This window comes from Scyliorhinus canicula, chromosome 15 (genome assembly GCF_902713615.1).
Source record: "Scyliorhinus canicula chromosome 15, sScyCan1.1, whole genome shotgun sequence".
Taxonomy (NCBI): Eukaryota; Metazoa; Chordata; class Chondrichthyes; order Carcharhiniformes; family Scyliorhinidae; genus Scyliorhinus; species Scyliorhinus canicula.
The window spans coordinates 23,412,180-23,427,209 of NC_052160.1; the positions used below are offsets into that span (position 1 = coordinate 23,412,180).

Here is a 15,030-nt window from a genome sequence, read left to right on the forward strand (position 1 = left end):
AGAGAGTCAGTACCGAGGGAGTGCTGCACTATCGGAGGGTCAGTACTGAGGGGGTGCCGTGCTGTCAGAGGGTCAGTACTGAGGGAGTGCTGCACTGTCAGAGGGTCAGTACTGAGGGAGTGCTGCACTGTCAGAGAGTCAGTACTGAGGGAGTTCTGCACTGTCAGAGGGTCAGCACTGAGGGAGTGCTGCACTGTCAGTGGGTCAGTACTGAGGGAGGGCTGCACTGTCAGTGGGTCAGTACTGAGGGAGTGCTGCACTGTCTGAGGGTCAGTGCTGAGGGAGGGCTGCCCTGTCAGAGGGTCAGTACTGAGGGAGTGCTGCACTGACGGAGGGTCAGTACTGAGGGAGTGCTGCACTGTCAGAGAGTCAGTACTGAGGGAGTTCTGCACTGTCAGTGGGTCAGTACTGAGGGAGTGTTGCACTGTCAGAGGGTCAGTACTGAGGGGGTGCCGCACTGTCAGAGGGTCAGTGCTGAGGGAGTGCTGCACTGTCAGAGAGTCAGTACCGAGGGAGCGCTGCACTGTCAGAGGGTCAGTACTGAGGGGGTGCCGTGCTGTCAGAGGGTCAGTACTGAGGGAGTGCGGCACTGTCAGAGGGTCGGTACTGAGGGAGTGCTGCACTATCGGAGGGTCAGTACTGAGGGAGTGCTGCACCGTCGGAGGGTCAGTACTGAGGGAGTGCTGCACTGTCAGAGGGTCAGTACTGAGGGAGTGCTGCACTGTCAGAGGGTCAGTACTGAGGGGGTGCCGCACTGTCGGAGGGTCAGTGCTGCGGGAGTGCTGCACTGTCAGAGGATCAGTACTGAGGGAGTGCTGCACTGCCAGAGGGTCGGTACTGAGTGAGTGCAGCACTGTCAGAGGGTCAGTGCTGAGGGAGGGCTGCACTGTCAGAGAGTCAGTACTGAGGGAGTTCTGCACTGATGGAGATTCAGTACTGAGGGAGCGCTGCACTGTCAGAGGGTCAGTGCTGAGGGAGTTCTGCACTGTCTGAGGGTCAGTGCTGAGGGAGTTCTGCACTGTCTGAGGGTCAGTGCTGAGGGAGTGCTGCACTGTTTGAGGGTCAGTACTGAGGGAGTTCTGCACTGTCAGTGGGTCAGTACTGAGGGAGTGCTGCACTGACGGAGGGTCAGTACTGAGGGAGTGCTGCACTGTCTGAGGGTCAGTGCTGAGGGAGGGCTGCCCTGTCAGAGGGTCAGTACTGAGGGAGTGCTGCACTGACGGAGGGTCAGTACTGAGGGAGTGCTGCACTGTCAGAGAGTCAGTACTGAGGGAGTTCTGCACTGTCAGTGGGTCAGTACTGAGGGAGTGTTGCACTGTCAGAGGGTCAGTACTGAGGGGGTGCCGCACTGTCAGAGGGTCAGTGCTGAGGGAGTGCTGCACTGTCAGAGAGTCAGTACCGAGGGAGTGCTGCACTATCGGAGGGTCAGTACTGAGGGAGTGCTGCACCGTCGGAGGGTCAGTACTGAGGGAGTGCTGCACTGTCAGAGGGTCAGTACTGAGGGAGTGCTGCACTGTCAGAGGGTCAGTACTGAGGGGGTGCCGCACTGTCGGAGGGTCAGTGCTGCGGGAGTGCTGCACTGTCAGAGGATCAGTACTGAGGGAGTGCTGCACTGCCAGAGGGTCGGTACTGAGTGAGTGCAGCACTGTCAGAGGGTCAGTGCTGAGGGAGGGCTGCACTGTCAGAGAGTCAGTACTGAGGGAGTTCTGCACTGATGGAGATTCAGTACTGAGGGAGCGCTGCACTGTCAGAGGGTCAGTGCTGAGGGAGTTCTGCACTGTCTGAGGGTCAGTGCTGAGGGAGTTCTGCACTGTCTGAGGGTCAGTGCTGAGGGAGTGCTGCACTGTTTGAGGGTCAGTACTGAGGGAGTGCAGCACTGTTGGAGGGTCAGTACTGAGGGAGTGCCGCACTGTCAGAGGGTCAGTAGTGAGGGAGTGCTGCATTGTCAGAGGGTCAGTACTGAGGTACGGCAGCACTGTCAGAGGGTCAGTACTGAGGGAGTGCTGCATTGTCAGAGGGTCAGCACTGAGGGAGTGCAGCACTGTTGGAGGGTCAGTACTGAGGGAGTGCCGCACTGTCAGAGGGTCAGTACTGAGGGAGTGCTGCATTGTCAGAGGGTCAGTACTGAGGGAGTGCTGCACTGTCAGAGGGTCAGTACTGAGGGAGCGCTACACTGTCAGAGGGTCAGTACTGAGGGAGTGTTGCACTGTCAGAGGGTCAGTACTGAGGGAGTGCTGCACTGTCAGAGGGTCAGTACTGAGGGAGTGCTGCACTGTCAGAGGGTCAGTACTGAGGGAGTGTTGCACTGTCAGAGGGTCAGTACTGAGGGAGTGCCGCACTGTCAGAAGGTCAGTACTGAGGGAGTGCTGCACTGTCAGAGGGTCAGTACTGAGGGAGTGCTGCGCTGTCAGAGGGTCAGTACTGAGGGAGTGCCGCACTGTCGGAGGGTCAGTAGTGAGGGAGTGCTGTACTGATGGAGGGTCAGTACTGAGGGAGTGTTGCGCTGTCGGAGGGTCAGTACTGAGGGAGTGCTGCACTGTTGGAGGGTCAGGACTGAGGGAGTGCTGCACTGTTGGAGGGTCAGGACTGAGGGAGCGCTGCACTGTTGGAGGGTCAGTACTGAGGGAGTACTGCACTATCGGAGGGTCAGTAGTGAGAGAGTGTTGCACTGTTGGAGGGTCAGTGCTGAGGGAGTGCTGCACTGTTGGAGGGTCAGTACTGAGGGAGTGCTGCACTGTCAGAGGGTCAGTACTGAGGGAGTGTTGCACTGTCAGAGGGTCAGTACTGAGGGAGTGCCGCACTGTCAGAAGGTCAGTACTGAGGGAGTGCTGCACTGTCAGAGGGTCAGTACTGAGGGAGTGCTGCACTTTCAGAGGGTCAGTACTGAGGGAGTGTTGCACTGTCAGAGGGTCAGTACTGAGGGAGTGCCGCACTGTCAGAAGGTCAGTACTGAGGGAGTGCTGCACTGTCAGAGGGTCAGTACTGAGGGAGTGCTGCGCTGTCAGAGGGTCAGTACTGAGGGAGTGCCGCACTGTCGGAGGGTCAGTAGTGAGGGAGTGCTGTACTGATGGAGGGTCAGTACTGAGGGAGTGTTGCGCTGTCGGAGGGTCAGTACTGAGGGAGTGCTGCACTGTTGGAGGGTCAGGACTGAGGGAGTGCTGCACTGTTGGAGGGTCAGGACTGAGGGAGCGCTGCACTGTTGGAGGGTCAGTACTGAGGAAGTGCTGCACTATCGGAGGGTCAGTAGTGAGAGAGTGTTGCACTGTTGGAGGGTCAGTGCTGAGGGAGTGCTGCACTGTTGGAGGGTCAGTGCTGAGGGAGTGCTGCACTGTCGGAAGGCCAGTACTGAGGGAGTGCTGCACTGTCAGAGTGTCAGTAGTGAGAGGGTGCTGCACTGTCGGAGGGTCAGTACTGAGGGAGTGCTGCACTGTCAGAGGGTCAGTACTGAGGGACTGCTGCACTGTTGGAGGGTCAGTACTGAGGGAGTGCTGCACTGTTAGAGGGTCAGTACTGAGGGAGTGCTGCACTGTCAGAGGGTCAGTACTGAGGGGGTGCCGTGCTGTCAGAGGGTCAGTACTGAGGGAGTGCTGCACTGTCAGAGGGTCAGTACTGAGGGAGTGCTGCATTGTCAGAGGGTCGGTACTGAGGGAGTGCTGCACTGTCAGAGGGTCGGTACTGAGGGAGTGCTGCACTGTCAGAGGGTCAGTACTGAGGGAATGCTGCACTGTCAGAGGGTCAGTACTGAGGGGGTGCCGTGCTGTCAGAGGGTCAGTACTGAGGGAGTGCTGCACTGTCAGAGGGTCAGTACTGAGGGAGTGCTGCATTGTCAGAGGGTCGGTACTGAGGGAGTGCTGCACTGTCAGAGGGTCGGTACTGAGGGAGTGCTGCACTGTCAGAGGGTCAGTACTGAGGGAGTGCTGCACTGTTGGAGGGTCAGTACTGAGGGAGGGCTGCACTGTCAGAGGGTCAGTACTGAGGGAGTGCTGGAATGACGCAGGGTCAGTACTGAGGGAGTGCTGCACCGTCGGTGGGTCAGTACTGAGGGAGTGTTGTACGCTGGTAGAGTCAGTACTGAGGGAATGCTGCACTGTCGGAGGGTCAGTACGGAGGGCGTGCTGCACTGTTGGAGGGTCAGTACTGAGGGAGTGCTGCACTGTCAGAGGGTCAGTACTGAGGGAGTGCGGCACTGTCAGAGGGTCAGTACTGAGGGAGCGCTGCACTGTCAGAGGGTCAGTACTGAGGGAGTGCTGCACTGTCAGAGGGTCAGTACTGAGGGAGCGCTGCACTGTCAGAGGGTCAGTACTGAGGGGGTGCCGCACTGTCAGAGAGTCTGTGCTGAGGGAGTGCTGCACTGACAGAGAGTCAGTACTGAGGGAGCGCTGCACTGTCAGAGGCTCAGTACTGAGGGGGTGCCGCACTGTCAGAGAGTCTGTGCTGAGGGAGTGCTGCACTATCAGAGGCTCAGTACCGAGGGAGCGCTGTACCGTCGAAGGGTCAGTACTGAGGGAGCGCTGTACCGTCGAAGGGTCAGTACTGAGGGAGTGCTGCACTGTCAGAGGGTCAGTACTGAGGGAGTGCTGCACTGTTGGAGGGTCAGTACTGAGGGAGTGCTGCACTGTCGGAGGGTCAGTACTGAGGGAGTGCTGCACTGTCAGAGGGTCAGTACTGAGGGGGTGCCGTGCTGTCAGAGGGTCTGTGCTGAGGGAGTGCTGCACTGTCAGAGAGTCAGTACTGAGGGAATGCTGCACTGTCAGAGGGTCAGTACTGAGGGGGTGCCGTGCTGTCAGAGGGTCAGTACTGAGGGAGTGCCGCACTATCAGAGGGTCAGTACTGAGGAAGTGCTGCACTGTCAGAGGGTCAGTACTGAGGGAGCGCTGCACTGTCGGAGGGTCAGTACTGAGGAAGTGCTGCACTGTCAGAGGGTCAGTGCTGAGGGAGCGCTGCACTGTCGGAGGGTCAGTACTGTGGGAGTGCTGCACTGTCGGTGGGTCAGTACTGAGGGAGTGCTAGAATGACACAGGGTCAGTACTGAGGGAGCGCTGCACTATCGGAGGGTCAGTACTGAGCGTGTGCTGCACCGTCGGAGGGTCAGTACTGAGGGAGTGCTGCACTGACGGAGGGTCAGTACTGAGGGAGTGTTGTACGCTGGGAGAGTCAGTACTGAGGGAGTGCTGCACTGTCGGAGGGTCAGTACTGAGGGAGTGCTGCACTGTCGGAGGGTCAGTACGGAGGGCGTGCTGCACTGTTGGAGGGTCAGTACTGAGGGAGCGCTGCGCTGTCAGAAGGTTAGTACTGAGGGAGTGCTGCACTGTCGGAGGGTCAGTACTGAGGGAGCGCTGCACTGTCAGAGGGTCAGTACTGAGGGGGTGCCGCACTGTCAGAGGGTCTGTGCTGAGGGAGTGCTGCACTGTCAGAGGGTCAGTACCTGAGTGAGCGTTGCACTGTCAGAGGGCTCAGTACTGAGGGGAGTGCAGCACTGTCAGAGGGTCAGTACTGAGGGAGCTGCTGCACTGTCAGAGGTCAGTACTGAGGGAGCGCTGTCACTGTCAGAGGGTCAGTACTGAGGGAATGGTGCACTGTCAGAGGGTCAGTACTGAGGGAGATGCTGTACCCTAGGCGGAGGGTCAGTACTGAGGGAGCGCTGCACTGTCAGAGGGTCAGTACTGAGGGAGTGCTTGCACTGTCAGAGGGTCAGTACTGAGGGAGTGCTGCACTTTTGGAGGGTCAGTACTGAGGGAGTGCTGCACTGTCAGAGAGTCAGTACTGAGGGAGTTCTGCACTGTCAGACGGTCTGTACTGAGGGAGTGTTGCACTGTCAGACGGTCAGTACTGAGGGAGTTCTGCACTGTCAGAGGGTCAGTACCAAGGGAGCGCTGCACTGGCAGAGGGTCAGTACTGAGGGGGTGCCGTGCTGTCAGAGGGTCAGTACTGAGGGGGTGCCGCACTGTCAGAGGGTCAGTGCTTCGGGAGTGCTGCACTGTCAGAGGCTCAGTACCGAGGGAGCGCTGTACCGTCGAAGGGTCAGTACTGAGGGAATGCTGCACTGTCAGCGGGTCAGTACTGAGGGAGCGCTGCACTGTCAGAGGGTCAGTACTGAGGGAGTGTTGCACTGTCAGAGGGTCAGTACTGAGGGAGTGCTGCACTGTCAGAGGGTCAGTACTGAGGGAGCGCTGCACTGTTGGAGGGTCAGTAGTGAGGGAGTGCTGCACCGTCGGAGGGTCAGTACTGAGGGACTTTGTGGTGGTATGATTTGCATAGTTGTCAGCCATTCGTGCAGAACACCGGCTTACCATTGGCCCTGGTCGGTCATGTGCCTCTCGACCGATTGGTTGAGACCAGTCTTGTGACGGATCTCCGATTGGTCGAGAGGCTGAGTTAACCACGCCTCCATACCGAGGTAGTAAATAGTCGGAATGCCCGGCGGTCGTCCATTTTATTGTAGTCAACCGCAGGGCTAAGTTCTAGCTTATTAAAGCCTAACTTTTGTTTAGCAACTCGTCTCTCGTGCAGTTGATGGCTCATTAATTTAATAGGCTAGATTTTTGAAGATGGAGTTCCGGATCAAGCCCGAATGCCTCCGCATCAGCCCGCAAACTCAGAACGCTTCAGAAATCTTTCAACATTGGCTGGCATGTCTCGAATGGATACCTGGAGTCTGCAACCAGCCCCCCCACCATGGCACAGAAACTTCACTTCCTCCACTCCAGCGTGGGCACAGCAGCCTACGCGATGATCAAGGAAGAGAAAGATTATGATGCGGCCATGCTTAAGCTGAATGGACAGTTTCTTAAACCAGTCAACAGAGTATTCGCCCGACATCTGCTGGCCACCAGACAACAGCTCCCCGGTGAGTCATTAGACCAATTCTACCAGGCCCTCGCTGTCCTGGGGAGGAATTGCTCCAGCCTCCAAGTTTCAGCCACGGAACACATGGAACTGCTGATCAGAGATGCTTACGTGGCTGGGATGCAGTCAGCCGCTATCCGCCAGCGGATGCTGGAGAAAGACGACCTCAGCTTAACTGAGGCACGGACTCTCTCCACCTCCCTGGAGGCTTTACACGCCCGCGCCTATGTCCCCAGCCGCACTGCAGCGCCCTGGGCCTCCTGGCACGCTTCCCCACTGCCATCCGCCGCGCCAATTTCTCCCCCCCCCCTGCCGGGCCTTTCCGGGCCCCTCCAGCGCACCGCGCTAATCTCCCCCCCCCCCCCCCACCCCACCCCCGCCGCCGTGTCCCTGCGCCTGGCCTGCGCGCCTCCCCCTCTCCTCCGGGGCCTTCCGGGCCCTTCCAGCGCACCGCGCAACTCTCCCCCCCCCGCCCCCGGGCCCGTGCACCTGGCCTGCGCGCCTCTCGGCCCCCGCTCTCAGCCGCTCCGGTCGGCCCGCCGGCACCGCTAACTCCGCCCCCCTCAACCACGAGGGCCCCACGGGCGCCGCCATCTTGGGGCGCCGACTCCACGTGCGGGTCCCGGGCACCACCTTCCGGGACTGGCACGCAAGGTTCTTCCAGCACCTACTCGGCCGACGACGACGACTATGGATCTTCTCCACGGCTCGCGGCCATTCAGCTCGACCAGTCACGACCACGCACGCTTGCCAAAACGACAATGCTGATCTACCTCAACGGCCACAAGACGGGCTGCCTGCTGGACTCCGGGAGCACGGAAAGCTTCGTTCACCCTGACACGGTAAGACGCTGCGCGCTCCCTGTCCATCCTGTAAAACACAAAATCGGGTTAGCCTCAGGTTCGCACTCCGTCCGCATCATCGGCTGCTGCATCGCGGACCTCACGGTCCAAGGGAAGGTTTTTTAAAATTACAAACTCCTTGTCCTCCCTGACCTTTGCGCACCGGCACGCCTAGGACTGGACTTCCAGTGTAACCTGCAGAGCTTGACCTTCCAATTCGGCGGCCCTATACCCCCCCTCACTGTCTGCAGCCTCGCATCCCTCAAAGTGGACCCCCCCTCCTCGTTTGCTAATCTCACCCCCGATTGCAAACCCATCGCGACACGGAGCAGACGGTACAGCGCCCAGGACCGGTCCTTCATCAGGTCCGAGGTCCAGAGGTTGCTGACAGAAGGGGTCATCGAGGGCACAACAGTCCCTGGCGAGCCCAAGTGCTGGTGGTCCGGACTGGGGAGAAAAACCGGATGGTCATCGACTATAGCCAGACCATCAACCGGTTTACGCAACTGGACGCGTATCCTCTCCCCCGTATTTCCGCCATGGTAAACGATATCGCGAAATACAAAGTCTTCTCCACGGTAGACCTTAAGTCCGCTTACCACCAGCTCCCCCTCCGCGCGAGTGACCGCAAATACACCGCGTTCGAGGCTGACGGGCGCTTCTACCACTTCCTTAGGGTTCCATTTGGTGTCACAAATGGGGTCTCGGTCTTCCAACGAGAGATGGACCGAATGGTCGACAAGTACGGATTACAGGCTACCTTCCCGTATCTTGATAATGTCACCATCTGCGGCCACGATCAGCAGGACCATGACGCCAACCTCCAGAAATTCCTCCAAACCGCAAAACTCCTTAACCTCGCATACAATAAGGATAAGTGCGTGTTTAGCACCGACCGCCTAGCCATCCTCGGCTACGTAGTGCGTAAAGGAGTGATAGGCCCCGACCCCGAACGCATGCGCCCCCTGATGGAACTCCCTCTCCCCAATACCTTCAAATCCCTCAAATGCTGCCTGGGTTTCTTCGCGTACTACGCCCAATGAGTTCCCAACTATGTTGACAAGGCCCGTCCCCTCATTCAAACCACGACCTTCCCGCCGTCGTCAGAGGCCTGCCAGGCCTTTAGCCGCATCAAAGCGGACATCGCAAAGGCCACGATGCGTGCCATCGACGAGTCCCTCCCCTTCCAGGTCGAGAGCGACGCATCAGAAGTAGCTCTGGCGGCCACCCTGAACCAAGCGGGCAGACCCGTGGCCTTCTTCTCCAGAACCCTCCAGGCTTCCGAACTCCGCCACTCCTCTGTGGAAAAGGAAGCCCAGGCCATAGTCGAAGCCGTGCGACATTGGAGGCACTATTTGGCTGGCAGGAGGTTTACCCTCCTCACAGACCAACGGTCAGTAGCCTTCATGTTTGATAATGCACAAAGGGGCAAGATTAAGAACGACAAGATCTTATGGTGGCGGATCGAGTTGTCCACATACAACTATGAGATCTTGTATCATCCTGGGAAGCTCAATGAGCCTCCTGATGCCCTGTCCTGCGGTACCTGCGCCAGCGCGCAGATAGACCGCCTGCGCTCCCTCCACGCAGACCTCTGCCGTCCAGGGGTGACCCGTCTCTACCATCTCATTAAGGCCCGCAACCTGCCTTTCTCCATCGCGGAAGTCAGGACAGTAACCCGTGACTGCCACATCTGCGCAGAGTGCAAACCGCACTTCTACCGCCCCGAGCACGCACACCTGATCAAAGCATCCCGCCCCTTCGAACGTCTCAGCATTGACTTCAAGGGGCCCCTTCCCTCTAACAACCGCAACATTTACTTCCTGGCGGTAATCGATGAATTCTCCCGCTTCCCCTTCGCCATTCCCTGCCCCAACATGACCACATCGACCGTCATTAAGGCCCTCCTCTCCATCTTCTCCCTGTTCGGCTACCCCGCGTACATACATAGTGATCGGCGGTTCTCCTTTATGAGCGACGAGCTGCGTCAATTCCTGCTCAACAGAGGCATTGCCTCTAGCAGGACGACCAGCTATAACCCCCGAGGTAACGAACAGGTCGAGCGGGAGAATGGTACCATCTGGAAGACCATACTACTGGCCCTCCGGTCCAGAGATCTCCCTATTTCCCGATGGCAAGAGGTGATCCCCGATGCCCTCCATTCTATCCGCTCACTCCTCTGTACCGCAACTAATCAGACACCTCATGAGCGTCTTCTTGTTTTCCCAAGGAAGTCGTCCTCCGGATCCGCTCTCCCGACGTGGCTGGCCGCCCCCGGACCCATCTTGCTCCGGAAGCATGTGCGGGTGCACAAGTCCGACCCGTTGATGGAACAAGTCCAGTTACTCCACGCTAACCCGCAGTATGCGTATGTGGAGTACCCCGACGGTCGGCAGGACACGGTCTCCCTCCGGGACCTGGCACCCGCCGCCGTGCGGCCTTCCCCCCCCCCTTCACCACAGACCCCCCCTGTTTTTTCCCCCCAGCGCCCCACCCAGGTCACCCCTTCCCCATCCACGGCGTCTCCACCGCCAGCTCGGGTGACGGAGACTGTTCAAGGACCATCGCTCCCGGACTCCAGGACGTCAGCGGAACCACCACCATCGGCTGAACCGACGTCACCTACTCCACTGCGGCGGTCTGCCAGAACGTCACAGGCCACGAAAAGACTGATCGAATCGATCTAAATTTCAACAGCTCCGTGGACTTTGTTGGGACTTTGTGTAATATTGCTAATTGTCTGGGCCAATGAGAAGCCAAAAATGTAACAAAAGAAATGTTTTGTTCTCCCGGCTGCTACTCATACCACCAGTTCTCTACCCCTCCCCCCGCCCCCGGCTCTCGTTGATACCCCCCCCCCCCCCCCCCCCCCGGCTTCTTTCTCCGCAAGGGGTGAATGTGGTGATATGGTTTGCATAGCTGTCTGCCATTGGTGCAGAACACCGGCTTACCATTGGCCCTGGTCGGTCATGTGTCTCTCGACCGATTGGTTGAGACCAGTCATGTGACGGCTCTCCGATTGTTCGAGAGGCTGAGTTAACCACGTCTCCAAACCGAGGTATAAATAGTCGGAACGCCCGGCGGTCGTCCATTTTATTGTAGTCAACCGCAGGGCTAACTTCTAGCTTATTAAAGCCTAACTTTTGTATAGCAACTCGTCTCTCGTGCAATTGATGGCTCATCAGAGTGCTGCACTATCGGAGAGTCAGTACTGAGGGAGTACTGCACTGTTGGAGGTGCAACCTTTCTTTAAACCGAGCCTTCGCCTGATCTTTCAGGAGTATTGAAAAGATCCCATGGCCACAATTTTGAAGATGAGCAGGGGAGTTCTTCCCTGTGTCTTGGCCAATCTTTATTCCTCTGCCAACATCTGGTCATGTAGTTTGTGGGAGCTTGCTGTGCTCAAACCTGACTGTTGCATTTCCTACAGTACAACAATGGTCACACTTCAAGCCACATCCCTGGGCGTAAAGTGCTTTCAGATGTTCTAAGGTCATCAGTGCACAGTTTTGATCTCCTTACCTCAGGAAAGAGAGACTTGACTTGAGGCAGTGCATTAAAGGTTCGCTGGATTAGTTCTTGGGATGAAAGGATTGTCCTCTGAAGAGAGTTGGAGTAGACAAGGCCTATACTCCCTGGAGTCTAGAATAATGAGAGGTGATGGTTTGGAAACATACAAAACTCAAAAAGAGGTTTGGCTGGGTAGATCACGCCCAATATTTCCCCTGGCCAGAGAATCCAGAGCGCAGTTCACTGCAGCCTCAGAGTAAGGGGTCGGCCATATTGGGCACTGCAGCCTCAGAGTAAGGGGTCGGCCATATTGGGCACTGCAGCCTCAGAGTAAGGGGTCGGCCATATTGGGCACTGCAGCCTCAGAGTAAGGGGTCGGCCATATTGAGCACTGCAGCCTCAGAGTAAGGGGTCGGCCATATTGGGCACTGCAGCCTCAGAGTAAGGGGTCGGCCATATTGGGCACTGCAGCCTCAGAGTAAGGGGTCGGCCATATTGGGCACTGCAGCCTGAGAGTAAGGGGTCGGCCATATTGAGCACTGCAGCCTCAGAGTAAGGGGTCGGCCATATTGGGCACTGCAGCCTCAGAGTAAGGGGTCGGCCGTATTGGGCACTGCAGCCTCAGAGTAAGGGGTCGGCCATTTTGGACCAGATGGGCAGAAACTTGCCACTCACACAATGTGAATCTTTTGGGGTTCTTTGGCCCAGAGAGCCGTCAACTGCTGAGGATTATTTAAGAGTCGAAGTAGAAGATCAGGCATGGTGTTATTGAAGGGTGGAGCAGGCTCGAAGGCCCTAATCCTGATCCTGTTTCCGATTTCAACGGTTCCCAAACTGTGAGTGGTGGGGTCACGGGCTGAGTCACTGGGGTCACAAGCTCCCTTTCCTTCGCGGCAGCAATGGTCTCTGTGGGAGTGGTCGCCCTGGCGTTGGCGTGATTTTCCTTTTTCTTGGTGAGGCCTAATGAAATGGGCCCAATCGCTGCAACCAACAGAACTTGCAAAATGTGGGGGAAGGGAACATTGCTGTCTGCTCTTGAACCGCAAACCGCATCATGCTCTCATTAGATTTCCTCCACTCTCACAGCTCTACCCCCCCCCCCCTTGCCACTTCCCCATTGCCCACTCTGCCCCACACCAACCTTCCGCCACATGCCTCCTACTCTCATAACAACCCCATCCCACAGCATTCAAAGCCTCCCCCAGCTCCCCCTCCTCCCCGCTCTCACTCTGGGTTCGCACAACGTTCCAGTGTCAAAATGGGATCACAGTGGGGGAAAGGTTTGGGAAGCACTGCCTCGAGCGTTCTGATTGTCTGCCGAAGCTGATCTTTAAATTGTGCGTTGTAATTTCATGGGTACGCCACATGATGGCAGTGCAGCACACACAATGCACGGCAAGATCATGGCCCTGGTGGTCACCAGGCCCTTAGTGATTGAATCACAAATTCTTAGTGCCCAGAGGGAGGTCATTCGGCTCTCCATAACGGCTCTTTGAAAGAGCTAGCTAACCAAGATGGGTGGTGTTGAGCCTGACAGCAAGATAGAGCTGCACAGTGGTTAGCACTGATACCTCACAGCGCCAGGGTTCGATTCCAACCTCGGGTGACTGTCTGGGTGGAGTTTGCACTTTCTCCCCGTGTCTGCGTGGGTTTCTTCCGGGCGCTCCGGTTTCCTCCCACAGTCCAGAGAGGTTATGTGGTTTGGCCGTGCTAAATCGGCCCTTACTGTCCAAAGGTTAGGTGGGGGTTACGGGGATAGGGCGGGGGATTGGACCTAGTTTCGGAGGGTTGGTGCAGACTCGATGGGCTGAATGGCCTCCTTCTGCACTGTAGGAATTCTATGATTTCTGACTGCTGCTTTATTCTTTTTTTTTGAAAGGTGGCGGATTTTGATTTCTCTCCAACGTCAGACAAGTCAGTGAAGGAAGCTTGGATTCCCTCGCAGAGGAACATTCAGATCTGCTGCCTGCCCTGTGGCCATCTGCACGATACGCCACCCAGCCTCAGTAGAAGAGAGGTCCATTCACTCCTGAAGTTCAGTCACACCCAGCTCCAGGATTACACTCAAAGGCCCAAAATGCATTCCTCCAGCCCGCTGTGACGCTGCTTTGTTGCATTTAGCTGAACGACCTCCGTCCGGCGGCAGGCATGGATTATACCACTGACGGGGAGGGGTGTTCCCTCCGCTTCGGACAGTACTGAGGGAGTGCGGCACTGCTCGAGGAACGCCTCTTCCAGATGAAACTTTAAACCAAAGCTCCATCTGGCCTCTCCAGCAGAGAAGCGACATCTCAAAGAAGGGCAGGGGAGTCCTCCCGGTGTCCTGGACAATATTTACCCCTCAGCTTAAAAAGCAGCCAGATAATTTGTGGGAGCTTGCTGTGCACTATATTGGCTCCCATGGTTTATACATTAACAACCGTATCTGCACCTCAATGATATGTAATTGGCTGCAAGGCTAACAGGGACATACTGAAGTCATGAAAGGTGCTATATAAATGCAAGTTCTGTCATTCTATCCGCCAGTCAGTCTGCTTCGATCTTTTAGCAGTTCTGGGAGTAATCGCTTTAACGTGCGTGGCTGCATTTCTTAAAAGTTCCGGAATTGAATTGACCGTTTGCACCAGCCTGGTCTGGACTATTTGTTTCCATTGATGCTGGACTCGAGGCTGCCTTTAGCATTGACCACAGTGTCAAATCCAGGCCGACAGACCCACACAGACACGCACACACCCGCACACAGACCCACACACACACACACAGACACCCACATACACAGACACCCGCACACAGACACCCGCACACAGACCCACACAAACAGACCCACACAAACAGACCCACACAAACAGACCCACACAGACACGCACACACCCGCACACAGACCCCCACACACACACAGACACCCACATACACAGACACCCGCACACAGACCCACACAAACAGACCCACACAAACAGACCCACACACAGACCCACACACACAGACACCCACATACACAGACACCCGCACACAGACCCACACAAACAGACCCACACACAGAGACCCACACACAGAGACCCACACACACAGACCCACATACACAGACCCACACACACAGACCCACACACACAGACCCACACACACAGACCCACACACAGAGATCCATACACAGAGACCCACACAGACACCCACACACCCGCACACAGACCCACACACACAGACACCCACACAAACAGACCCACACACACAGACACCCACACACAGACACCCACACACAGACACCCACACACAGACACCCACACAAACAGACACCCACACACACAGACCCACACACACAGACCCACACACACAGACCCACACACACAGACCCACACAAACAGACACCCGCATACAGACCCACACACACAGACCCACACGCACAGATCCGCACACACAGACCCACACACACAGACCCACACACACAGACCCACACACAGAGATCCACACACACAGACCCACACACACAGACCCACACAAACAGACCCACACACACAGACCCACACACACAGACCCACACACACAGACCCACACACAGAGATCCATACACATAGACCCACACAGACATGCACACACCCGCAAACAGAGCCACACACACACAGACACCCACATACACAGACACCCGCACACAGACCCACACAAACAGACCCACACAAACAGACCCACACACACAGACCCACACACACAGACACCTACACATACACAGACACCCACACATACACAGACACCCACATACACAGACACCCGCACACAGACCCACACAAACAGACCACACAAACAGACCCACACACACAGACACCCACATACACAGACACCC

At 56.9% G+C, this 15,030-nt stretch overlaps 1 protein-coding gene across 1 annotated transcript in view; it reads left to right on the forward strand.

The window, feature by feature from the left end:
* tmem130 (transmembrane protein 130) overlaps positions 1-13,727 on the forward strand; it is a 35,632-nt gene extending 21,905 nt beyond the window's left edge. The window contains exon 8 of the mRNA XM_038821088.1: positions 13,078-13,727. Within this exon, the coding sequence (XP_038677016.1) occupies positions 13,078-13,299 (222 nt within the window). The 3' untranslated portion in view covers positions 13,300-13,727. The remainder of the gene's footprint in view (positions 1-13,077) is intronic.
* The last annotated feature ends 1,303 nt before the right edge of the window (positions 13,728-15,030 follow it).